This window comes from Marmota flaviventris, chromosome 2 (assembly GCF_047511675.1).
Source record: "Marmota flaviventris isolate mMarFla1 chromosome 2, mMarFla1.hap1, whole genome shotgun sequence".
Taxonomy (NCBI): domain Eukaryota; kingdom Metazoa; phylum Chordata; class Mammalia; order Rodentia; family Sciuridae; genus Marmota; species Marmota flaviventris.
In genome coordinates this window covers 195,589,901-195,614,268 of record NC_092499.1, presented here as the reverse complement: position 1 = coordinate 195,614,268, position 24,368 = coordinate 195,589,901, and the positions used below count along the sequence as shown (strand labels likewise).

Here is a 24,368-nt window from a genome sequence, read left to right as displayed (position 1 = left end):
AGTATCCTCAGAGGGACCCTGGGAGCTTGGTCACCTTCACCCCCTTAAGGATGCATGGAGCTCTGAAAGGGCACCAGGGGCACAAGGCCAGCCCTGGCCAGCTCTCTGCTCCTCCAGGAGGGTCTTTGGAGGTCACAGGAAGCATGAGATCCCCGGATGACGGATCTTGCCAACAGACTCCCTTTGGCACCCTTGGAAATGAACCACCCCGGTGCCGGCTCACCGCCGAGGTCAGCAAACGTGCGCCCCGAGGCTGGGTGTGTTGACCGGGGTGGAGGTGGGAGGGGAGCGGGACCCTTCTGGGGTCCTGTCAAAGGCAGGCCACTCTCCCCTGCCCCAGCTCTGACCCTGACTTCTCCCAGGCCCTCATCTCGGCCTTTTCCTGTGCCCAGAGCCCCTCCCTGGTGCAGCCGGGCTCCCCCAGGTCCAGGGTCCTGGCGCTCTCTGCCTGGATGGTTGGGGACAGGGGCGGGAACACCCACAGCTTCAAAGAGCCGCTGAGACCAGGCTCCTCTCCGTGCTCCCCTAGCTGGAGGTGTGGCTTCGCCTCCCCGGGCCTCATGTCCCCAATCCTAGGCCTGCGCTCCTTGTGGGGCGGCAGGAGGACACTAAGCCTGCGGGGCACGAGGTGCGTCGTGCTCAGCCCTGTTGGCCGCGCTGGCCAGGAGCACCCCCGCGGGATCTGGGCACTTTGGAGCCAGGGACCGTTGTGCAGGGCGAAGGTCCTGGTGTCGGAGGGTGGGGTCGGAGTCCCCCTCTGGCCACATCCTTGCTCTGAACCTGCCTGTGTGACACGACGGTTCTGTGCCTCCGTTTCTCCATCTGTAAGTGTGTCTGTCGGCTACTCCGGGGCTGTGGAGGGTCCTGGGTGAGATGGCACAAGTAGAGAAACGCCCGCGTGCCCCTGGGAGCAGGTGCTGGTGTGCAGAAGGGAGTGTGTGAGAGAAGGGGATAGCTGTGTGCTCACGGAGGACCGCTAGAGGGACAAATGCTTCCCACGGAAGCGGCTGCACACACAGGACCTTGGGATGAGCCCGTTCAGCTCCCCAGCGCCACTCCGCACGAACTGAATGAACTGTGCTCCAGCCACCAGCGGATCCCAGGGGCCGAGCTGGAGACTGGATGAAGAACGCCCCCACACCCGGGCCCCCCCGCAGCACCGCCAGGACCAGATAAGCTGAGGTGCCCTGAGAGGGGTGGGGTGGGGTGGGTCGGGCAGCTTCACGCGGAGCTTTTCAAAGCCCGGATCCTGAGGGCCTTCCTGTTTTCTCAACCTAGGAAGCCAGGAGCCGATCCTCGGTGGAAACTTTTCACAGCCCCAGCTTTCTAAAAATAGCCCTGGGCAGAGCTGGAGGCACCAGGGCAGCCGCACAAAGGGCCCGTGCCCTTCTCAGATCACAGGGCAGCAAGAGGGGCAGCCTCTCCTGCAGGCAAAGCCGCTTTCCCCTCCCCTGGGACGAGATCCGTGCTGCTGCCTGAAAGCCACCTTTGGGGGGTGGGCAACCATCTGGAAGCTCAGCAGGAGCTCTGCTCCGAGACCGCCACCGTCACCGTCACCTGTCATGGCTGGGGGTGGCTCGGGGGCTCAGAAGTTCAGACCCCACCACAACCTCTCTGGGTAGAGACTTTTTCTTTCTGAGACCTCAGCTTGCTCCTCCCCTGGCTGCAGACAAGGAGAAAGTTCTAGAACAGAAATGTTAGCAGGTGTCCGTGGGGCCAGGTGAGACTGCAGACCTGGGCTCCGAATTCCCAGAGGAACTTATACTGAAACCTCCTTCTGCAGCGTGTTGGGGGCAGGGGGCTGCTCACTGTCTCTGGAATCAATCTCACGTCTGTCCACCGTGGCCCTGGGTTTTTAGGGGGTGGATAGTCTCCCACTCGGTCCTGTCACCTCCTCCTCCCTGTGTGATTCTCTCCCTTTTCTCGCTCTCTCCCTCTAAGCAAGCTCTCTAGATTCAGAAATCCTGCCCTGGTCTGCCCTCCACCACATCCCCGAGTCCCTTGTCCCCTCTGACCTCACCTCCTCGACCCTCCCTCGATGACCGTGCTCCACTGGCACCAGCTTCCATTCTGCCCATCTCGGGCCCCTGCCACCCTCTGTCCTCCTGGTCCCAACCAGATCCCTCTTCACCCATGTCATCAAAGCTCAGACACAGGCTCCTGGCACCTGGACCTGTGGGGTCCCTTGGTCCCTTCACTCTGCCAACTCTCTTGCTGCGCATGCTCCAGGGCCTGGAGGAAGCCCCGGCCTGGGGACCCGGGGGACCCAGGAATGCTTAGTGATAAGAACACAGACCTTAGAAAGGGCTGAGACCCTTCAGGCCTCGCTGTCGGAGCTGAGCATGGCCCCAGGCTTGACCCTGAGATCCAAGCAATTTATGTACCCAACACATGCTTCTGGCACCTGCCCTGTGCCAGCTACGGCACCTCCGGCCTCTTCCCCGGCTGGGGCCAGGCCGTTCCCACAGGCCCCCTCCCCGATCACTCCACCTTCCTTCCTGTGCTTGTGGGCACGGCTCTGCTCACAGCAGGTGCTTAGGGGGCTCCTCGCCCTGCCCCATCAGCTAGGTCTCCTGCTGGGGAGCTGGTTTTCCTCTGTCACCCAACTGGCAATGGGTGTCTGCTCCCCTGCTTGCCAGGAGCCTGTCCCTGCAGAAGAAGGTGACCCTGCTCCTTTCTCCAGAGCTGGGGGCTGGGCCTGCACCATGCTGCGACCCCTCACGCCAACCCCGTAACAGAATCCCCATCCCCTTTAATCCGTAGGGAAACAGAGCCAGCCACTTGTCACTGCAGGCAAAGGGGACTGGGATGCGAACCCAGGGTCCACTTTCTCCACAGCCCTACAACTAGCCAGGGACGGTGCTGTGAGGTCAGTCTTTGTCATCCTCAATGTCTCTTGTGTGACTCGGGGAAAAGCAAGGGACAGTGGCCACAGCAGGTGCTCTGCCTGACGAACCCGCGCTTCCTCAGAGCAGACCCGAGGCTGGCAGTGGTCACTGCCAGAGTCCCTGACCCTCCTCATCCTCAGAGGTGCTGGCCTGACAGGACCCAGAGCAAGCGGGTCTATAACCTCCGGGTGACCCCTAAGGCTGCCACCAGAAAAGATGGACAGATTTAAAGGGCATGAAAATTCTACGCTTTTTAAAACGCAGAAGCGAGGCAATATTTCCAGCATAAAGGACGGTCACTGCACCGTGGATAATAAGAATATGAATAATCTAATGAAAGTGGCTGCCCACATACGAGCAGGCTGCACCAAGGGCCACGAGGCCCCTTTTATAAAGGGACCGGTGGTGTCTTTAGCTGTGTGGGCGCCGTAGCCGCCGCCTCAATCGTCCGGCTCTGGTGCTGGGGTGCAGTAGCGGCGACCGGCAGTGGATGAGCGACGGCTCCCGTCACACTCCTTTACCCAGACAGGCGGGGCCAGCCCTGGCCCAGGAGCCCGAGTCAGCCGGCCCCTAATTAGATCCCAGTGGCAAAACAGAAAGGAAAGAAGGGGATTCTCCCCACCTACTTTGGGGGGACAGCCCTGTGGGGAAACCAAAGCCTCAACTAGTATCACTCATCAGACGGCTCTGGGCTGACTTGGTGGCGAATTCTAAAGCGGGACTGCCTCCCGCCAGCGGCCTCCCGCCAGACGGCTGCTCAGGGTTGCACCGACCTAGCCAGGTGCAAGGAAGGGCCTTTCGGGGTGACTCTCCTGTGGCCTTCTCCCCATAATGCTGACTTTAAAACTCCATCCCCTGGGAAAGTGGCAGCAGGAAGGCACCAGGGGCCCGGGGGGCCGCTTTCCCAAACCTCCACGTCCCGCAATCTGGCTAGACAGCGTGCGTGCCCGCCCATCAGAGCCTGAGCGAGTGCTGGCCACAAAGGCCACAGCCACGAAGACACTGCCGCCGCTGGGAGGGACAGGAGAGGCCTTCTAGGCCACGCCCCAGGGGGCTCGGCACCCGCCCATCACCTCTGCCCACCGTGACGGGTGGACCCACTCCTGAGGCCCTCCTGCCTGCCTGGGGCAGGACGAGACGAGGGCAGGAAGCACAGGAATGCTCTCAGCTCTGCCTCTGTTCCTACCACGCTTGGGGGAATCTGCTCTGAAGGCCAAGAAAGCGTGCCAGGCCTCAACTGTCCACTGACCGAGGGCCTCCCCAGGAGCGAGGGAAGGAGGCTGGGGAGGAAAGCTGGCCTTGGGCCTGCCCGGCCACTCCTGCTTAGCACTGAAAGGCCACCCCTCCCCAGGCTCTGCTTAGCAATCTCCAGCCCTTTCCTCTTCTCCCGGCCCCTTCCAAGGAGTCTGGTCACTTAAACACTGTGGAGAAGAGTCTTCTGGACAAGCCTGGCCTAACTGCAGGGACTCAGTCCCCTTGATGGGCTGTCGCCCAAGTGGCAGGTGGGGTCTGAAGAGTCAGGGCTGGGCCTGCACTGGCGTCTTTACACCCTGACGCCCCAGACAGGAGCAGAAGCAGGGGCCACCCTGGGCGCTGCGCTTCACGCTTGCTCGTGTTTGGCAATCCCCGTGGGGGATGGTGGAGCAACTGCCCTCCAGCTAAGCCCTCGCGGTGACGCTGGGGAGCATGGGCACAGCTCAGCCAGGCCCTGTCCACTGGGAAAGGTGGTTCTGAGCTGTCCGCTCTTCCGGGTATGCTGTGGGGCGGCTTCTGGTTGCTGCTTTCCCTGGGACTTCAGAGTGGCCTTCAGTGAGAGTCTGCCACAGCCTCCTGGACCTGGCCTGGGTGGTATCAGAGACTCTGCGCTTGACAAAGGGACCACAGAAAGCCGCAGACCAGCAGCCAGGAGGCACACCACGCATCAGGCCGCCACCGGGTGTCCCTGAGCTGCATGCTGGCTTAGTGTTCTAACGAGAATGGCAGGAGGTGGGACCACAGCGTTAGCATCTAAGAAGCTGAGGCACAGCAGGTTCAGGAACTTCAACTGCCCACCTGAACTGTGTCCTCTACCAGCCTGTGACCCTTGCGCTGCCAGGCCTGCGCTCACCACCTGACTGTGCACAGGCTCTGTGGCCCCAGTCACGCAGGGCGGACCCGCTACTGAAGCTGGGAGGGGGGCCCTGTGGAGACCAGCGCTCCAGCCTCGGTTCCAGAGGCACATTTCATATCCAGACACCGAGCAGCACATGAACGCTGTCAAGTGACAGAGCACGAAAGTCCCCAGGGAGGACTGAGACTGAGAGGAGGGGGTTGACAGGAAACTGCCTACACATGGGAGCTTCCTGTGCCGCCCACGAGGTCTTGTGTCCTCCCTGCCGTCTGTCCGGCCCTGTGCAGAGCCTCCCCCCCTGGTGGAATTTGTCCCTGCAGGCCAGTCCTGGAGGGGTTGAGGGAGCCCCCGGAGAGCATGCGTTTCCCCAGGGCCACCTCCCCTCTCCTCCTGCCCAGGCTCACAGACCCAGAACGTCCTCTTTCCTTGGGAGCAGGAAAGGTGGCTGTGAGGGTGGCTGGAGGAGGGGAGAGGGCTTCCGGTTGGGAAGCTTTCTTTTACTTAATAAAAATAAAAAAGTTAACACAACACACAGCTGGAAAACCAAAGGAGAAGCAGAAGATGACAATTACCTTTAACTTTGGTTTCTTGGATCAAAGATCACAGTCATTCTGTTTCATAATATGTTTTGTATCCAGCTAAGGTGTGTGTCTATCAGCTCTGAAAAAGATTTGCAAAACCATTTTTGAGAAAAAAAAAATCATCTTTGATCTCTATTATAGTCCAACCAAGTCACGGCCACACCATCCACCTCGGGTCTCTCTAAGCCACTCAAACCCAGGAGCGAATGCAACCCTGTGGCTGGGATTTAAGCCCAAGCTCTGTATCGTTTTAACGTTTGTGCCACAATGAACCCAACAACCAGGGTAATAGTCACTGAGGTGAGGATCACTGTAAAAGTCCTGGGGCTCTCTGAGCTCAGAGAACCTCAGCGATGTTAAGGGGACATGTGTCCACTTCAAGCTAGTCCAAAGGCCTCTGCCGTGGAGTTTTAAACAGTGGCCATCTAGAGAGAAAATTCCAAAGCTGGCTTCTGCTAGGGTCAACGGGGAATCCAGCATCCCCTAGGCTGTCCTCGGAACGCATCTTCCTCCAGGCTCCCAGGTGGACCAAAGTTGGCCCATGTCCCTCTACGTGGCCGTTGGGCAGTAATTGCTTGTAAGTTCCTAAGACTGCACATTTTCTTCCTGTTTTGTCAATATGGGGCAGGGGGAGTTACTCTTTTTACAGCCTCCGCCCAATCAGAGCAAGAGCAGCACCTGAAAACGATGAGCCTGCGTCATTACCGCATGAGCCCTTCCCTCCCACCATGTTTTCTCTTCTTTATGTAACAGAAGTGCCTTCTCTGTATCTCTCTCTAGAACCCTCTCTGGAGCTTTCTGGACACCGCCTCCCCCATCCCCTCTGGTGGCCACAGGATAAGGCCAGAGTTCAGGCCGAGGGTGTGACGTGGAGGCACCCTCCGGGATCAGCCTCTGGCAGGGAATGGCACCATCAGCTTGAGGGAGGAGAGCTCCCTCAGGGCTCAGCTTCGGGGGCGAGGACGCTTGGGAAAGGGAGGTTTCTGAGCCGCTGTGCAGTCCCAGGTGACTCCCACGGGACCTGGGTGTTTGGGGTCGATTCCAGGCGCTGCAGCCCTGGGGCCAGAGGACCGCCTCATCTCTCCTCCCTCGAAGCTGCTGCAGCCCTGCACAGGACCCTGCGTCTCGGGCCACCTTCTGAAACAAAACGCCCACTCTCCATTGCCGCAGGGGCACGGGGCCGCAGTGGTAACCGCTGTACTTCCCCTCTCTACTGTAGACCGACTCTCACGAACCCCAGGGCAGCTGTTGTCAGATAAGTCCCTTGGGGACCCTAAAACACGACCCCTACCCCAACAGCAGTCCAGACCAGCGCCCCTCAACTTCAGACTTAGAGGGGCAGGTTGCCCGCTGGGCATCTCAAACTTAACAGGCCTCAGACCAGGCTGCAGACCCTCACCGCTGCCCCTCCTCCCAGAGGTTCCCGTGGTAAGAAACGCAAATTCCCATTTTCGTTGAGGACAACCTTGGTGTGTTCACAGCCCATGTCCCCTCTCTACACAAATGCTGCTCGATCTACCCTCAGACATCCAGAGGACACTGACACTCTCCACTACCAGCACCCTGAGCCCCACCCAACAGCAGGGTGTTCCTGTTGTGAGAAAAAGCCCGTCCCCACCCTGCGGCGTCGTTACTCTCAGAAAAATGTGGCTCCAAGGGGCTGGGACAGTTTCATGTCATCCAGGCCGCCCTTGGGAGCTAGAGGTGTCACGCACAGGTGGCAGCCCAGGGGCCAAGCTCTTACCTCCACCTGGACAGAGCAAGAGCTCTTCCTCCAAGCCCCAGGCCCTGTGGTGCTCGTGGGAGGCGGCCACACTTGGACTCGCTCCCTGGGCTCAAAAGGCTGGTATCCAAGATGGTGACAGCTCTGCCACCGTCTCAGAACAGCAGCCTCCAGCTGCTGGTTTATCTGCAGCGTTTGGAGGCACAACATCCTGTTCAGTCATGAAGACTCGCCTCCGTCTGCTTCTGGGTGGAAGACGGGCATCAGAGCCAGAAGGGCCTGTCTTAATTCAACAAACGCCTAAAATTCAACTCGGCTCCCGGCTCCCGCCGCACATCTGCTTTGCAGGTGGCCGTCCACTCTGCCCCATTTCAGGCTCTGGGCTGGCTTCAGGGTGATGGTGATTCCCATTCTCGTGCCAAGGTACCAAAGTGGAGAGAAGGGTGCCTTGCCCGGGACAGTTCCCTAGCACCCAGCAGGGCTGAGATGGGGCCCCAGCTCTAGGGGGGTAGTCCCAAGCCAGGGCTCCCCTAGCTTGAAAGATCCTCAGGGTCCCTGGGAACTCTATGAAAATGCAGACTCAACACTGGAAGTTTCTGGAACTGAGCCACTCTGGCAGTACACCTGCAAAGGTCTCGTGGTCTCCTGCCGAACTTCAGATTCCTGGGCCCAAAATGTGGACAGGAACATCTCCATGGTCTGAAATGACCCAGCTGCCTCGCTGGGACAGCTTCACTACCGTCCCCCACACGGGGAGAGGGAGGGAGAGGAAAGGCCAGTCTGCAGAGGAGCCCTCCCGTAACCAAGAGCACGATTCTGCTTCCCTACACCTTTAAACAGCAGCGAGGTCTGCTGGGCCACACTTGGGTTTGGGCCTGTGGAGGGACCAGGCAGAGCCAGCCAGGAGCCATATGCTCCTTGGTGCCATCTACGGATCCCTCTGAGGGCAGAGAGGGGCACTCTGGTCTTGGACTCACTGCCCTGTTCCAGGGTCCTTTATGAAGCTACAGCTTGAAGCCTCCCCCGTGACACTGCACCCGTGACACGGCTCACAAGTGGGTGAGCCACCCACGCTCGTCCATGGGTCGGATGGTCACGCAGTCTCTCGGCCCATCCTGCAGCTCGCCTCCCAGACTTCTGGGATGACAGGCCGCAGGTTCCAGTGAATAGAATGTGCTGGAAGGCCTGAGAGAGCGCGTGTGTATCGTGGCACCCGGGGACTCCCACAGGTACAGTGTCCCTCCTAACCAGTGTGGAACCTGCTCCCCTAGTCCCCATCCTCTGCTTCCTGGGGACTCCAGGTGGCCTCACAACCTAGGAAGAAGTACTTGGTGACCTGGACCCTCAGCTGCCCCAGCAGGAAGGACCGACAGGCTGGGACAGTGCACCCTCCGGCCCGGCCCGCTCTGCAGCTCAGCACCATTTCTTCTAATGACACGCGGCTAAGTGACACCTCTGCTACCGAGCAGCCACACAGCTTCTAAAGCGTGACCACAGGCAGGAAAGAGGCCTAAACAAACCCCGCTGCTTCCCCGTCCTGCCCGTTGGCCCCCGGCGCTCGGCACGCAGCACAGGCCACACAGGAGCGCTGGAGAACCAAGGCCCCGGAGCAAGCCGCGCTCCCACGTGGAGCTGAGATGGGGCGGAAGCACAGCCTGGCTTCGTGAGCACTTTCCTTCAAGTATCTGGATATTTATCGACCCTTCCAGCCCAGTCCCGTAGATTCACCTTCCAGATCATTCCATGTCCCCGCCCACCAGCCAGGACCTCTTGCTGCTCCACCCCAACACAGGACCCCACACGCACATGGGCTCCAGGACACCTGCTGGTCTCTCCTGGTGTCTCAAGTCTTTAATTTCCCACCAAATATTTTGACCGTCTCAGCCTCCCGCACCCCTTCCAGATCCACAGGCCACAGGAGCCACCGGCTGCCTAGGAAAAAGTCCCCAGCAGGGCCCCGACTCGGTCTGAAGTCTCCCCGAGTGAGAGCCACCGGACTGGCCTCAGCACTTGTCACTCAAGACTCAAAGGCTGCCTTGGGTGGCCATGGAGGAATGTGTGTGTGACACTGCTCCAGGACCCAGCCTTTCCTCCCGATGTGTCCCCTCAATCAGACCTTTCTCCTGACCGTCCTTGCTGTGGACTGAACTGTGCCCGACCCCCACTCCCAGCCGTCTGTTGAAGCCCCAGCCCCCAGCGTGATGGCATCTGAAGACAGGGCCTCAAGGATTAGCTGGGTCAGGAAGGGGGGGTCACCACGGGACCCGTGCCCCCAGAAGACACCAGGAGTCTGTCTCGTGTAAGGACCCAGCAGAGAAGGCGGCCATGTGCAGGCCAGACAGGGCACGCGCCACAGAACCCAACTAGGCCGTGTGTGGATCTGAGGTCCACCTCCAGAACTGCAGGAAGGGACATGTCTGAAGCCGCCCAGCTCCAGTGTCACACAGCCCAAGCTATCTCTGCAGCACTGTTGACCCTTGTGCATTCCTGTCTGACGTCCACTGTGCTCAGGGGCAGGCTTCTGCCAGCGACAGCACCCAGCTAAGGGATTTGCCCAGCGCCACTCCGCTGGCCTATCTGAATGAGGAGCATGCGCTGCTGTCACCCCCACCTCCCTGTCTGCGTCTGGCTCCGGTTGGGGCCCCTTCCTTTTCGCTGCTTCTGAGCGGCCTCTGGCCAGCCCACGTGCCTCTGGCTTCCTCCAGGGCCGCCCCCTCTGGCCTCTCAGCTCCCCTGGCCCCAGGTGCAGCCTCTCCGTCCCTGGACGTGCTCTGTGCATCTCCAGGTGGGAGGGTCTGTGGCCAGGCTGCTCAGTGCACCCAGGGCCCTGGGCTGGCGACACACAGCAGCGCTCTGAGTCAGCCACCCCTGCACCCTGGAGGCCCCGGAAGCAGCTCGGGCAGCAGACCTGCACCCCCCCTCCCCCAGACGGCTTACAGGCACGGTCTCGGGGCTTACAGGAAAAATGCTGCGTCCCAAACTGTCCCCGGCTTTCCGGATGAGTAAACAAGGTAGTTCTGAGACTCTGGTTTCGAGGCAAAGGCAGAGGTGCTAACTGGGAGGGAGCGGATCTGGCTGCGGCCAAGAAGGCACCAGGCCCACGCTGGGGGTGGGGGGGCAGCCTGGTCCCCAAACCCACTTCCTGGGGCCTAATCCCAACACCCTCCTGTCCCTGTACCCCTCCAAGCCCACTGGACTTCAGCGACACATTTCAGAGTCCAGATCCATATGTAGCCTGAGTCCACCCAGAGGCTGAGAGGGCAGCACCAGCGGGCGGAGGAGCCTCCCAATCAGGGCCCAGACAAGAGAGGCCACCTGGAAAGCAGGCAGCCGGGTCGCCTGCAGAGTGTCTAGAGACCATGGGCAGGTTCCACGCAGGCCCACGCCTCCCATGTCTCTGTGCCCACTCGGCCTCGGGCGGCTCCCAGAGAGGCCTCAGGCGTGCCATGATGGACAGCCTTGCGCTGGCCTGGTCACCATGGCAGAAGTCCCTGGTTGTCTGGGAAGGGCTAGCCCAGCTCCGGCCATAAGGACCCTGATCTTGAAACCAGTGACACTTTAATGTCACTGGGTTGTAACAGCCTCATGAAGACAGGGACCTCATCCCCCTTGTCCACTGCTGTATCCCCAGCATCTAAGACAAAGCCTGGCACTTGGTAGGTGCTCAGAAAAAACATTCAAGGAGGGATAATTGAAAATGAAAATGGAAAATGAAACACAACCTCCCAATCAGTCAGGTTTGGCCAGAATTCTTGGCTCTGGGCTGTCTTCAGTGGCTGGTCTAAATCCTACGGGGAAGGTCTGGGCCGTCGCTAGCTGGGCCTGACCCTGCTGGTGTCTGGCTGGCGCGCCCGGCAGCAGGGGCTTGAGCCTTCCTGTTCCCTGTGCCAGCCCGAGCCGCCATCAGCAAGGAGCCGAGGGACGACTGAGGGTCAAGGGAAAAAAGGACAAGTGAGCCCACAACGGCTTCTCGGGGTTGGTGACCCAGGGTGGCTCGTCCTGACAAAGGTGTCCCTCAGAGGATCATGCTCCAGGGTCGCGGCACAGCAGACGGTGCCCCTGAGCTTTGGGCCACGCCAGGCACCCGCCAGGCAGACCCCGCTCCAAGGAACTGGGTTCCATGGGGCCCGCAGCCCGCCCTGGTCCCCAGCGGACACATCAGACCACGCGGCCAATGGGGTCAGGACGAGGGCTGCGCAGGGGGACCTAGGCCTTCCGTCTTCACTCAGCCCAAGTTGGAGGAGGAGAACGGCTGCTCCCTCTCTGCCCCTCTCCACCCTGAGCCCGTTCCGTTGCCAACCAGGACAGAACAAGAACTGGCCGTGGAAGCAGCAGGCGGGAAGACTCGGACCTTCTGGGGAAACCTGGTGCTTGGAGGTGGACGGTCAGCCTTCCAGTTAGAGCCTCCATCGCTTCCCCCTGGGCTCTGTCCACCGAGGCAAGGGTCAGGCTTCCCAGCTGCCCACAGGTCCCAGCACACACAGCGGGTGACAGCCAGGAAGAGCAGCCAACCCCTGGGACAGGTGGCTCTTTCATTATTCCTATCATGAAGCTGCCTGCAGCCCTCGTCATGCTGGGGACTCAATGACCTAAAGTCATCTAGAATCCAGTGTGATTCTGCCTGCCCAGAAGACCACAGTACCCCGAGAAGGTCGGAAGGCAGCAGGGGTGCCCCCTAGCACGTCTGCGTGTCTTCAAGCTCTGGCGACCAGGACTGTAGGCCCCGCGCCCCTTAAATAGACACACTATTATTTGTCCACCTGAAGAACAGAAGGCGTGTTACTTGCTGGACACAGACAAACCGACCCATGGAACCGAGCTGAGCACCCAGGAAGAGGACACCTGGACATGGGGAAGCTGCTGGTGGGGACAGGACGGATGGACGTCTCATGGATGGTCGGGGGCAACCAGTCATCCCTAAAGAGAACCATGACATCAGAACCCCCCTCGTGCCCAACACAGCAGCCTGTTCCAAGCAGATCTCACGCTGAGGTGTGTAAGGAAAGACCGCCTGTGTGGGAGCAGCCTGAGAGTCCCTTTAGGAATGATACGGGGGGAGGCGGGGACCTCTAAGGAACACAGAGTCTTCCGGTCGCCCACCCCAGGGTCAGTTTAGTGGGTCCGGTGGGTCCCAAGAAATCAAGTTTCCAACAAGCTCCGGGTGACACCAGTGCGGCCACCCTCAGAAAGCCCCGACCTTCAGAAAATCAATTAAACTACATTAAAAACTTCTCTTCCTCAAAAGACACTCTTTGAGGCCCACCAATTAAACAAAAAAGTATCTAAATAGGCAACCAACATTGCAACAGTGTAGACAGGTGACCAACATTGCAACAGTGTAGAGCCAAGCTCTCTGACAGGAGGGAAAACCAGCCCAGCTGCTTCCAAGACTGTCCTGTGCTGTCTGCTAAGGCTGCAGATGACCCAGCCCCATGACCAAGCAGCCCCACGACCAAGCAGCCCCACTGGCCAGTTTCCCCCACAGAGACTTCTCCATGTGCATGTGCCAGGTGGCAGAGAAAGTGTCCCAGACATCCCTGGCTCTGACAGCAAAGTGGAACCACTTAGACCCATCAGCAGACCTGATGAACAAGGGTTGCCCTGAAATACTACACACCTGAGAAAAGGAAAGGATGTCAGCTACAGCAACAAAGTGGTGACTTTGAGATGGAAACAGAAGCCACCGCGGCTACCACAGGAGGCCTCGTTTGCATAGACCTCTCAAGGCTGCAAAACCAAGTGTATTGTTTAGGGGAAACCATCGTGCGGTCAAACTATAGAGGAAGAGGGGCCACAAAATTCAGGGGAGCGATTCTCTCTGGTGGGAGAGAAGAAGATGTATTCAGAGGCCGTGCTGACCCGGCCCTGGACAGGATGGGAGATGTGGCCCATGAGGCAGTGGCCAGGCAACAGGGCAGGGTCTGACCTGGCCCCGACACAGCCAGCGAATCCCAGAACACTCAAGGACGGAGGACGTGTTGGACAGTGTGGGACTGCAGTCAGGACGCAGGGCACAGAGTTCCAGGGACAGCATGAGATGGCAAGGGGAGAAAGTGGGCAGGGTGGACAGAGAGCCCAAAAAGATGCTTCATGCGGTCAGCATCTGGGCCTCCTGGGACCCAGAGCAGGGTTCCATAAAAGCTCCATGACACACACTTGTAATAACCCCAGCGGCTGGGGAGGCTGAGATAGGAGGATCATGAGTTCAAAGCCAGCCTCAGCAAGAGCAAGGCACTAAGCAACTCAATGAGACCTTGTTTCTAAATAAAATACAAGATAGGGCTGGGGAGGTGGCTCAGTGGTCAGGTGACCCCCAGTTGAATCCCTGGTGCCCCCTACTTCCCCCCAAAAAAGAAAGAATGTAGAGAGGAATAGAAAAGAAGTGGGGGGCAGAGGCAGGAGGAAGGAAGGGAAAGGGGAGGGGCCTGGAGATGAGGACGTCAAGAGGAGATGGCGGCCCTCTCCCTGTCTGCCACAAGACCTGGCAGGTGGTCCCTGTAATGGCTCGTCCCTCAGAGAAGGGGCCTGCCCAGCACAGGTGGGGCCGGGATGCACCTGTCCGAGAGCCTCTCCTGGTGACCTGCCCAGGTCTCTCTCCCAGCCCCGGTTCTCTCTCCTCAGCACTTGAAATACATTTCTTTGTCACATTTATTTTTCTTCCCCATTAGACTGTGAGATCCATGGGGCAGAGACCTTGCCCCAGTCACCCAACACCTGCCGATGTACCTGGCTGGAGGCAGTATTGGCAAATGGTGGCCGTGGTGGCAGCTGGCACTTACTGTGCCGGGCCCCCTCTCAGAAATCCACACGGAGCACCACTCGCGGCTCACAACCACGTGTCAGGCGGGAGGTGTTTCCAGCCGACCCATTCTGTATCTCCGATCACCAAGGCCCTGAGGGACTTGACCAGGTCACGCGGCCAGCAGCTGGCCAAGCTGTGGTCTTAACTCTGACCCCAGGGCCTTGCTGGACCCCTGCCTCACAGTTAAGTTTCATCTGATGGCCCAATGTGACCTGGGTTCACCGTCTCCTCCTTTCTTACCAATGCTGCAACCTTGAAGGAGAAGAACAGAGCGGGGGCTTGGGGCGTCACAGAGAGGCCGAGGCATCTGACCCTGAGATGGCCCAGGCAGAACACGGGGCCAGGTGGGTCCCCAGCCAGGACTCCCCGGGTCTGGCCCTGGCCTGTCTGGCTGACGGGTGCTTCCCGGGTCCCCTGGCTCTGCCAGTCCACTGAAGCGGCGGGGGGGGGGGGTGAGGAGAGGGCTCCCGTCTCTGGAAGAGGCTATGTGGGAACAGGAATCAGGTATCGGAGGAGGGTTGGTGAGTCCCAGATGCAGGGACTAAGACACTTCCAGAGCCCTGACACAGGGCTCGCGTCTGTCCATCATCCATTTTAAACCCCAGTGCTGCTGCTAGGCCCACTTCACAGAGGGGATAACTGAGGTCGCAGACATCACATAATGTGCCCAGGGCTCCAGCCCACCCCTTAGGCAGCCACACAGACGCGGAAAATGAGCCCAGCACAGCGGGGTGGGGACGGACCCGTTCACTGTAGCCTGGAGGAGACCGATTCCTGCAGGGTGCCCATGTGGAAGTGCCCAGGGGGCGGTCAGCCAGCAAATGGAGCGAAAGCCAACCTCCCGGATGCTCATCAGGGCGGGGGTGAAAACTAGCCAGCCCTTCCGATGGTCCGCCCCATTCACAAGGTCACTTTCTCTCTCTCTCACAAACACACACCCCTCCTCCAGCCGCTCATCCTCTGTGCCCCGGGCTCATGTCCCGGGCTTTGTGGCCTCAGACACATCCACCCTCCCTCCTCAGCCTGCCTCGCCTCTGGGAGACAGAGGGGCTAAAAGGTCCCAGCCTCCTCAGGTGCTTGTGAAGTGTGGGGACGTCGATGTGCTGTGTGACTTCCTGGACTTGCCACCTGCCAACACACAGCCAAGCTGCAGCCCCCGGCCAGCAGCTGCCTTCCCTTCCAGAATAAATCCAGGCCCGTGAGCCTCCGGCCAGAGAGGAGAGCAGGCTGCTGCTAAGCCCTACGGTGACAGGACGGCTCCCGACAATGGAGAGATCCCAACCCAGATGTCAAAATGCCGAGGTTGAAAAACTTGTTTCAGGCCAAAAGATCTTAAGAAAATGCCCTGAGGTCCCTGGACTTCCCTGAGGGACCGCGCTCCCTAAATTGGGGGAATAACTGAACATTTCAGTCTTCTCCCCTCATTCTGTCTTACATCTGGTCGCCGCCTAACGTAATCATGTGTATTAACGTAGCTGTTTATTTCCCCGACCAGCAGGTGGGTCACCAAGGCAGGACTCCGCTTCAGGCCCCTCTGTGGGCCCTGGGTCTACGGCTTCAACTTGGCACACGGGAGGCATGCGGAAGACAGACTGCGGGGGCAGATGAAGGAGTCACCGGATGTCAAAGAACCCAGAAGGCCCGGCCTCCCGAGCTCTCTCCCACGGGAGCATGCTTCCCCAGAGACCCCAGATCCGTCCTCCCTGTCCTCCACGGGAACACTTTACTATTCACATGACAGGGTCACGTGGGTACCAAAGCTAGGGGCTGGGGGTCAGCTGGGTGGCAGAGCACTTGCCTAGCCTGTGTGAAGCCCTGGGTTCCATCCCCGACCCTGCTGAAAACAAGAAATAAATTAAAACTACATTTCCCAGCCTCCTTTGTGGCCTGGTGTGGTCACGTGACAAGACTCTGGCTGAAATGAATCCCACCATCATGTGTAACTTTAATGCACTAAAATTTTTAAAATTCTATCCAAGAACCCCTGGGCAGACACCACTTTAGGAACGGTGGCACAATAAGAGACAACCTGGTTCCTGGCACCGCACCCCAGCACAGGAGCCAAGAGGGCATAGGACTGAACTGTTACAGGAGAAAGGAAGCCACTGCCCTCTAAAAGCCACCGGCACCCTCAGGTGTCAGTCCCAGCCCCCTCCAGATCCTGATAAACACCCAACCCTCCTGTTCTGCAAAGTCTGACTGCTCCAAGCCACACGTGAGGACTCCTGCAGCCCCAGCACTGGAGAGCTTTCAACGCCCCCTTCACACGTGCAGGGCCGTGACCTTCATCTGCAGTTGGCTCCCTCCTCCCGGAAGCCTCCAAATATCCTACCCAAGCAGATTGCTAAATCAGAGAGAGAAAGGCAAGGAAGTCCAATTGTCTAGATCCGCCAAATGACAGGGACAAAAGGGACCATTCAAAAGAGCCCATTCAAATCTTAAAACATCAATTATGCTTAAACCCATGAGTTCACAATGCACGCACACACAGAGAACCCCGAACCCACAAACAGCCCTAACTGATCACCACAGGGGGCTGTCAATGAACCAACCCATTATTTTAAAAACGGGTTCATGAAGGGGAAGAATCGAGCCTTCATCCTTCTCTCCCTCCGTGAATTCGGCCATTGTTGATGCAGGGACCTTTCCCTTTATAGCAGCTTCCCCGCTAACAGAAGAGGAAGGGAGGGCCGAGCCAGAAAGAACTGTACCGTTCTGCAGTTAATGTGCCCATGGATTCACGGAGCTGGGCATGGACCATCCACAGCTACTAACTCCGCCAAAGAGAGGCGACCAGGAGCCATGCCCTCGTGACCAGGACCTGTCACCCTGAGCAGCTGACCCTGAATCCACCAAGTCTCTGGAATCAGCTGCTGATGTACAGGACACGCAGCGGACAGAGGCACGTGCTAAATGTCACCATGGGGACACCGTCAGCAGATTTCTAGGATGAACTATCTCACTCTTTTCAACAAATAAATGGCTAAATAACACCAGCAACAGCATCCTCCAGAGGTTCTACTCTTTAATCTAGAGGAGGAGCCCCTGGCTTAAGACTGGCTTAACCGCTAGGGCATTCTCCTGCCTCGGCTGACTCCCGATGCAAACAAATGGTAGAATAATAAAAACAAAGAAGAAAAACTTTCTGATGTATGAGACAAGCTGTTTGACCATCAGCTATCTCATGATGTGAAGGAAGAATTCCTGACACCCAGGTGTGACGCTGGTCTACATTTCCAGAGGGCTTTTCTTGTAGAGAAAGCTACTGATTATTTACAGACAAAATGATACGACATCTAGGTTTGTTTCCAACTGCCACTGTGCCCTGAGCTGGGAGAGAGCTGAAGTGGAGAAGAAATCAGATTGGTCATGGGTTGATAACCGCTGCAGCTGCGGGGTGGGCCCGCGAGGGTACTCTATGCCATTCTATTTATATAGATTCAAAATACTTTACAGCAAGAAAATTTTAAAGCCCATTTAAAAATTATACTCTGCTGCTACAAGGAAGAGGAAGGAAAGAAGACTTTCAAGCCCTACATGTGCAGGTCCCGTGTTAGACATTTCTGTAACAGGGGTCCAGGTGGAATCCTTGACCGAGTCAGGCCAATCAAGAATAAGAGGACCTCAGGACAGTGTGTCAGACCATCCACCAGCAGGAGGTGAGGGGAAGTGGTGGGGACTGTGGACAAGGGCAGCTTATGCTCCGTCTAAAGGTGGCTCTGCTCGGGACCAGCCTGGCCACAGGTAGCTGCCATGCAGAATATGGGCCCAAGGTGGGCAGATCCTTAGATTTCCAAGGGGAGCTGGAAATCTGTATTTTTATGTGTAAACCCCTGGTTTTTAAACGTTGGCATTTAATCCAAATATTTTTTTAAATCCTGTGTGGGTGGGCCAAACATAATATCTGCCGGCTAAATGCAGCCATGGAACACCAGCCGGCCGCCCCTTCCCCAGCGCGCAAGCCGACCACAACTCAATCCATCTGTAGGGAGTGGAGAGGGTGCTTTCATCAATTTTGGGTCAATTCTTTTTTAGGCATTCAATAAGATCGGGAATTCAAATGACACCATCAACTTCCAGAAATCTATAAGAACCGGCTGCAGGATATTTCAAAGGCACCTCCACGTCGGAGGGTTATGCAACGGAACCTCCACTTTGTCCAGAGCTTTGGAAATTCACAGCCAGGGAGCGTCCTCAGCTTTCCTGGGATAGTGGAACTAACAGGCTTCAGATGGAACCCATCTGTTGGTTTGCAGAATGCCTGGGACTGTGGTCCAAACGGCTTGCCACAGACAACACTGTTGTAAAACCAAGTTGGGGCACTAGAGCTCATGGTAACATGACCAGGGAACGCTCTGCTTTGGTTGCCTGGCCAGAGATCTGGTTTCATAACAGTTTAGAGGGACAAGACAGATGTCATCCCCAACTGTGAAAGTGGCAGGATTCACTGCTGAGGACCAGAGCAGACTCCTTCCAACTCGTCATGTGGAGTCTCTGACTTCACCTGGAGGAAGATTCTTGACCTGCTGGATGGGCAAAACGGCCCCGCCATCCCCCATAAAGAGTCTCAACTTGATCAATAAAAAATTAAAGAAGTGTCAAAAATGTGATGGGGGAAAGCCAAATAAATGGTTTCCTCATTCCCCAACAACGGAGCCCCGCCTGTTTTTTCTTCAAGGGTGGAAAGTAAAAGGAAATTGGTCCCACGATAAAGCTGAATAGATCCACAGCAAGAAGAGTCTAGAACCTTATCTGAAGGCACCGAGAGAACAGAATGCGACCAAATCTCAATTCTATGGAATGGAGAAAAACCACAGCTACTGCAGGAGAGCGAGCTTTTTAAATTTGAGTCCCCGATCCCCAGAAAAACAAAGCTTTGCCATTTACCCCAAACAGATTCACGAGTGGGGGAGAAAGTAGGGAGTACAGAAAATATCCAGTATATAAAATAAGAATTGATGGACTGTAAGCCATGTCATTCTTAGCTTCAAACGGCTTAGCTGCTTTCAAGTTCTATTTTTCTATAGAAGAAAAAGATGACAGTTAGAACTGATTTGGGAACTTTTATATCTACTTTTTTTCTTCTTCTTTTTTGGTACCAGGGATTAAACCCAGGGGCACTGAGCCACATCAACCAGCCCTTTCTTATTTTTGATTTTGAGACAGGGTTTTGCTAAATTGCTTAGGACCTCACTGAGTTGCTGAGGCTGACTGACTTGCAATCCTCCTGCCTCAGCCTCCTGAGCTGCTGGGCTTACAGGCATGCACCATCATGCCTGGCTAGACTTTCTTTTTAATATGAAAAAATTGTGGATTATTTTGGGCAGTGGCCAGAGATAAGTGACAAGTCCTCACAACCTGTAGTCTTGCATGCAATGATGTTCAAAATAACGGCCCTGAGTTGCAGCCTCCCTAGGGAGTGAGGGAGGGTCTGGCGCCTGCCCACTGAGCGGGGAGGTGAGTCTTCTGCTCTCTAACAGGAGTGAAAGCGCAGGGAAGGCCTTTAGAAGTTTTGTCAAGGCTGAGCTACGACCTGTGACTCTTGCTGAACTGAGCACCTTGCTCATCACAGGGATACTCACTTGTTATTGCAAGAGAGCAGCCTCGTTTGGAGGTGGATGCTAAATGGGGCACAAATGACTCATAGTGAAAAGTGCTGGTTTGGGTGGATGACTGAGGCCCTTCGCCGACGCTGGGTTGCCTGTCGTGGTCCTCTGTGTTGAGAGCCGTCTGCTCTTAGTGGGTCAGATGCTGCTCCGGAATGTGGGCTCAGAGGACAGCGAGTCTGGGAATGGACTTTCTTGCGGTTGGGTGGCATTTGACCTCCCAACGCAGGCACACATTCCTTTGGAAACATCTGCTTTGCAGAATTTCAGAAAGAGGCTGAGCACTTTGGGGCCTGGAGGCAGCTGGAAGTAACTTTCTTATGTAAGTGCACAGAGCAGAGCACGCTGCATTTGGGAAAGGGTGGTGAAGTGGCCCCGTTACAAACGTGAGGTCCTCAGAAGGAGCAGAGGGGGCTTCAAGGGGCGAAATAAAGATCGCTGGGGACAGGTACCACAGGTGTTTATTCTCTCAGGAGAGAGACTCAGACCTGCCAGGCACACATTTAGTGATCTTCAAATAGCAACTCTTGGCAATTCTGTGAGCTCATCGAAGGTGAGCTGAGTTTTCTGGACTCTGGAACTTTGTAATGAGGCTATGGCTGATAAGTTAGCAAGCAGCAGCCTGATGGGGTGAGAAGATTCAGGCAGAGTCAACCTCCAGCCCTTCCTCAAAGCCCAGTTCTACCCCTGCTACCTGCACAGGCAGAATGGATAAGGACCGGCCCTGTGGCCCCCACGGCTGTGTGACAGGTACACAAGACAATCTGTCCCCGCTGTTGGGGACTGCAAGCAAAATGGAAGTTTCCACTTCCTGTGTGTATATTTTGCTACCTTTTGAGGAAGAAAGTGGGAAATAAAAATATATATTTGCATCTGATCGTGATTACATCAAGACTCCGTAGAACATGCATTCCCAAGGTGATTGGTGCAGCCCCCAGTGGCGTAAAAGTTAGGTTTTTATGGGGGGGTGTAAAATATCTTACCTATTACAGGGCTTGGTGGCCCTGCAAAGAGCTAGCCACAAACAGACACAAAGCCAGTTTATGAATACTGGCATTTCACTGGGATAGTGGTCAGGGATAATCACCTAAAAGGTTCCTTAAAGAGGAGAGGATGAAACAAACGGGGAAAAAAAAAAAAAAAAAAAAGAGGAGAGGATGATAATTAAAAGAGGTTGAGAAAAAACGGTTGGGTTCTGTTTGTTTGTTTGTATGTTTTGTGGTGCTAGAGATTGAACCCAAGGTCCTTTGCCACTCAGCTATCCCCCCAGCTATTTTTTACATTTTGAGACAAGTCCTTGCAAAGTTGCTGAGGCTGGCCTTGAACTTGAAATCCTCCTGTCTCAGCCTCCCTGGATGCTGGAATGACAGGCCTGTGCGATGGCACCAGGCTGAGAAATGATGTTCTAGAAGGCTAGAGGAAAACTGGAATCAGAGGACAGGGGAGAAATGAGAATAAGACTTCTACTGCAATCTTTTTATATCGTTTTATATTCTTCCAACAAAACATACAGAACATATTCTCAATGTATATTTGAAAGAAGCCTGGGAAGTTTTCTTCCTTTTTTTTTTGGTGGTGCTGGAGATCGAACCCAGGGCCTTGTGCATGTGAGGCAAGCCCTCTACCAGCTGAGCTGTGTCCCCAGGCCCCCTTAATGTATATTTGAATGAACAAAATAAAAAATGATGCTCAGCAGGGTCCTGCAACTTGGTTGGTGCCCTGGACAGGGGAGTAAGTGAATTAAACTTGGTGCTGGTGGTTTCTGGGAATTTTGGGCATGCCACATAGCCCCGTGTGATAACACCCAGGTGCCCTCAGTGGCCCTCTGGGCCACTCAGGCAGCCAGCCACCTGGAGTGGTGCTCATCTGAACAGAGACCCCAGGTTGGCCCCTCAGTCAGCACAGGAGACCCCGCCTGAGCAGAGCCCACGAGGCGCCAGGCCCTCCTTGGGCTCTGCAGGCCCCAACACAGGAGCCGCTTTGTCCCAGGCTTGCCATGGGCATCGCGTGGCCCAGAGAGCGCCCTGACCTGCTGAACAAAGCAGGGCCAGTTATAAAGCGCTTTTCATCCCCGGTTCCTTCCCGCTTCCTGCCCTCTGGAGGGTGCGCCTCTCTCATTCTCGCCTGTTTCTCACGCACTGGCACTGCCAGGCTTGGGTAAAGGGCCTTCGCACAGGACGCCCGGGGCCCCTCTGCCACCGATCTGCGCTCCACCAGGGTGCCATGGCAGGCACTCACCTATGGGAGCCCTCACACTCCCCAAGTCTCTCCCTGCTTGGGTGGGATTGCTGCCACACCCACCGCCCCACCTCGAGACAGGGCCTGAGCGTGGGGCATCCCCTCACCAGAGACGACAGCAGCCCGTATTTTCTCCCTTAAGATATATTTAAATTTTTTGAGCCAAGTTTTACAAGAAGTCAAGGCGATTAAGCTCACAGCCAACAAAATCAGCAGCTAACGTCCATCCAGGATTCCCTTTGTGCCAGTGCGAAGCACTACCTGATCTCCTCCCTGGCACACCCCCGGGGGCAGGACTGGGATGCCCTCCACATTGCAGATGGGAAAATGGAGGCACAAGGTTACCGGTGACTTGCCCAAGGTCACGGCATCAGTGGCAGAGCCAAAGGTCTGACGGAGACGTGCTGAGTGAGCACTGAGCACGGGGAAGGCGGCGATGGGGAGATGAGGGTGCCAGCGAACGGGAAAGAGTCGCCCAGGGCCAGGCCACCAGGCCGTGCACCCTGCCGTGGGGCTGAGCCACCTGGCAGCCCACGGCCACCTCCACCATGGAGGCCTCCACGAGCAGGTGGCCTGCCTGGCTCTCCAGGAGTGCCGAGGTCCTGCCACAGGTGGAGAGAGCTGCTCCCCGGGGCCCAGTCTTCCTGCACCAAGCCAGCTTGGGACTGTTTTCTCCCCGAGGCGAACAAAACATCTACCGGCTTCTCTGCCGCCGAGAACCATCACCTCTTCCTCTGGGGCTTCTCCCCGTTTATCAGGGTCGGGGAGGGAGAGACCGTGGGAGACCCTTCCACGGCATCATCCTCCAGAGGAGAAGGAAAGAACCTCCCCTGCACCCAGGGACAGGGACACTCACAGCCCAGGAGGCAGACACAGAAGAGACCCACTGTGTGGCTTTTGTTTGCGAAACAAAATGAACCTCTGTGGTTAGAAGGCAGGAGAGTGGGCGCCTCGTGGAGGGGACAGAAGGACACGTGAGTTTCTGGGGCACTAACCACATTCTGCCATGATGCAGGCACAATGTCGCGTGGCCCACTTGTGACCTATGCAGAGTAGACTGCCGGTTTCTGGATGTTCGTTATTTAGATATTTAAATACAGAGCAAAATATTCAAGTTCATTCAATCCATGTATCTGGGCACATGATTTCCAAGGACTTCTACGAAGTCCTGAAGAACAGAGTCGACCACGAGCGGTGACCTATGCGCCTCCTCCACAAGCGAAAGCTCTCACACTTGCACACGCGGCACATGCTGCCCTCGCCGGCCACCGGCCCCAGATAGTAGCAGACCACATCCTTTCTCCAGAGGTTTCTAGAACGGGGTCAAGGATCTCCTGAGCGGAGACCGCAGGCCTCCCCCTCAGTCCTCTAGTCTACACTTTGTCTCGAGGCTGCTGGGCTGCACTCATGACCCCAAAGCCTGTGGTAGAGTTGGTGGTGAGGTGGCCTGGTGACCTCAGAAGGCCCAGTTCAGCAGAGGAGTCAACGGCACCCGGGGAGTCACGTCTGGGGCACTTTCCCCAGCGTCTCCCGCTCACCTGGGAGGGGGCGTTAAAATGCACAGCTGTCCCCTCCACTGTAGGGAAATGGCAAGAGGGCCATCCAACGGCCCGCTGGGCAGCTCCAGGTGTGTGGAGGACACACGGCCCTCGTCTGCACAGGACGTCACCTTCCTGCTCTGGGACTCGCCTTCCAGGGCCGGTTTGTCTCGAACGCAGAGCAGTAGCCCCCTCGGCCTGGGGACACGCGAGCACAGGGCCCCCAGTGTGCCAGGGGCTCCCCGCACCCTCGTACCTGTGGTCGAGCCCAACTGCACATCAGGCGCAGCGGGAGGCTCACAAGGACGGCCAGCAACGAGCACAGCGCTGTGACGACACACCCTAGTACGAGTCACTTCAAACTTACTCATTATTTTAAGAAATCGTATGAACCATGTATTTTCCATTGGACGTTTTGGGCCGAGCTTGACCTCGAGTAAATGAGACTGAAGAACAGAACCCCACAGACGGGGAGAGGACTGAGCCCCTGTGGGCCCGGGAGCACCAGGTGCCTGCTCTCCTGCCCCCCTACTATCCCCATCTTTCAGTGGTCACCAGAGTGGCCTCCAACTCTGTGGCCTCTGCCACTGCGGCTCCCTCCCTCCCTGATGCCCTTGCTCCATCTCCCTGCTCCTTCGGCTCAGCTGCTCTGCAGGGACCCCCAGCCAGCCGCCCCCCAGCTCCTGACCTGCTGGGTCTCCCTCAGAGCCTCCACTGCTGTCTGAAGGTCCCTCATTTATCACCTTATATACTAATGTCCACCCTATCAAAAAACACGCCCACGAGAACAAGGACGCCACTTGATTTGTCCACCAGTGTGCCCCTGAGGTCCAGGGGGTGCCTGGCATAAAGCGGTAGCTGGCTAGTACTTATAGGTGAGGA

At 56.9% G+C, this 24,368-nt stretch overlaps 1 protein-coding gene across 3 annotated transcripts in view; it reads right to left on the bottom strand.

Moving 5' to 3' along the window:
* Positions 1 to 24,368, bottom strand: part of Nfatc2 (nuclear factor of activated T cells 2) — a 115,753-nt gene that overhangs the window by 4,720 nt on the left and 86,665 nt on the right. The window contains exon 10 of one of the 3 annotated variants that reach the window (XM_027946364.2): positions 5,571 to 5,658. The exons of the other annotated variants lie outside the window; for them this stretch is intronic. Within the exon in view, the coding sequence (XP_027802165.1) occupies positions 5,615 to 5,658 (44 nt within the window). The 3' untranslated portion in view covers positions 5,571 to 5,614. The remainder of the gene's footprint in view (positions 1 to 5,570; positions 5,659 to 24,368) is intronic. 3 annotated transcript variants of the gene reach the window in all.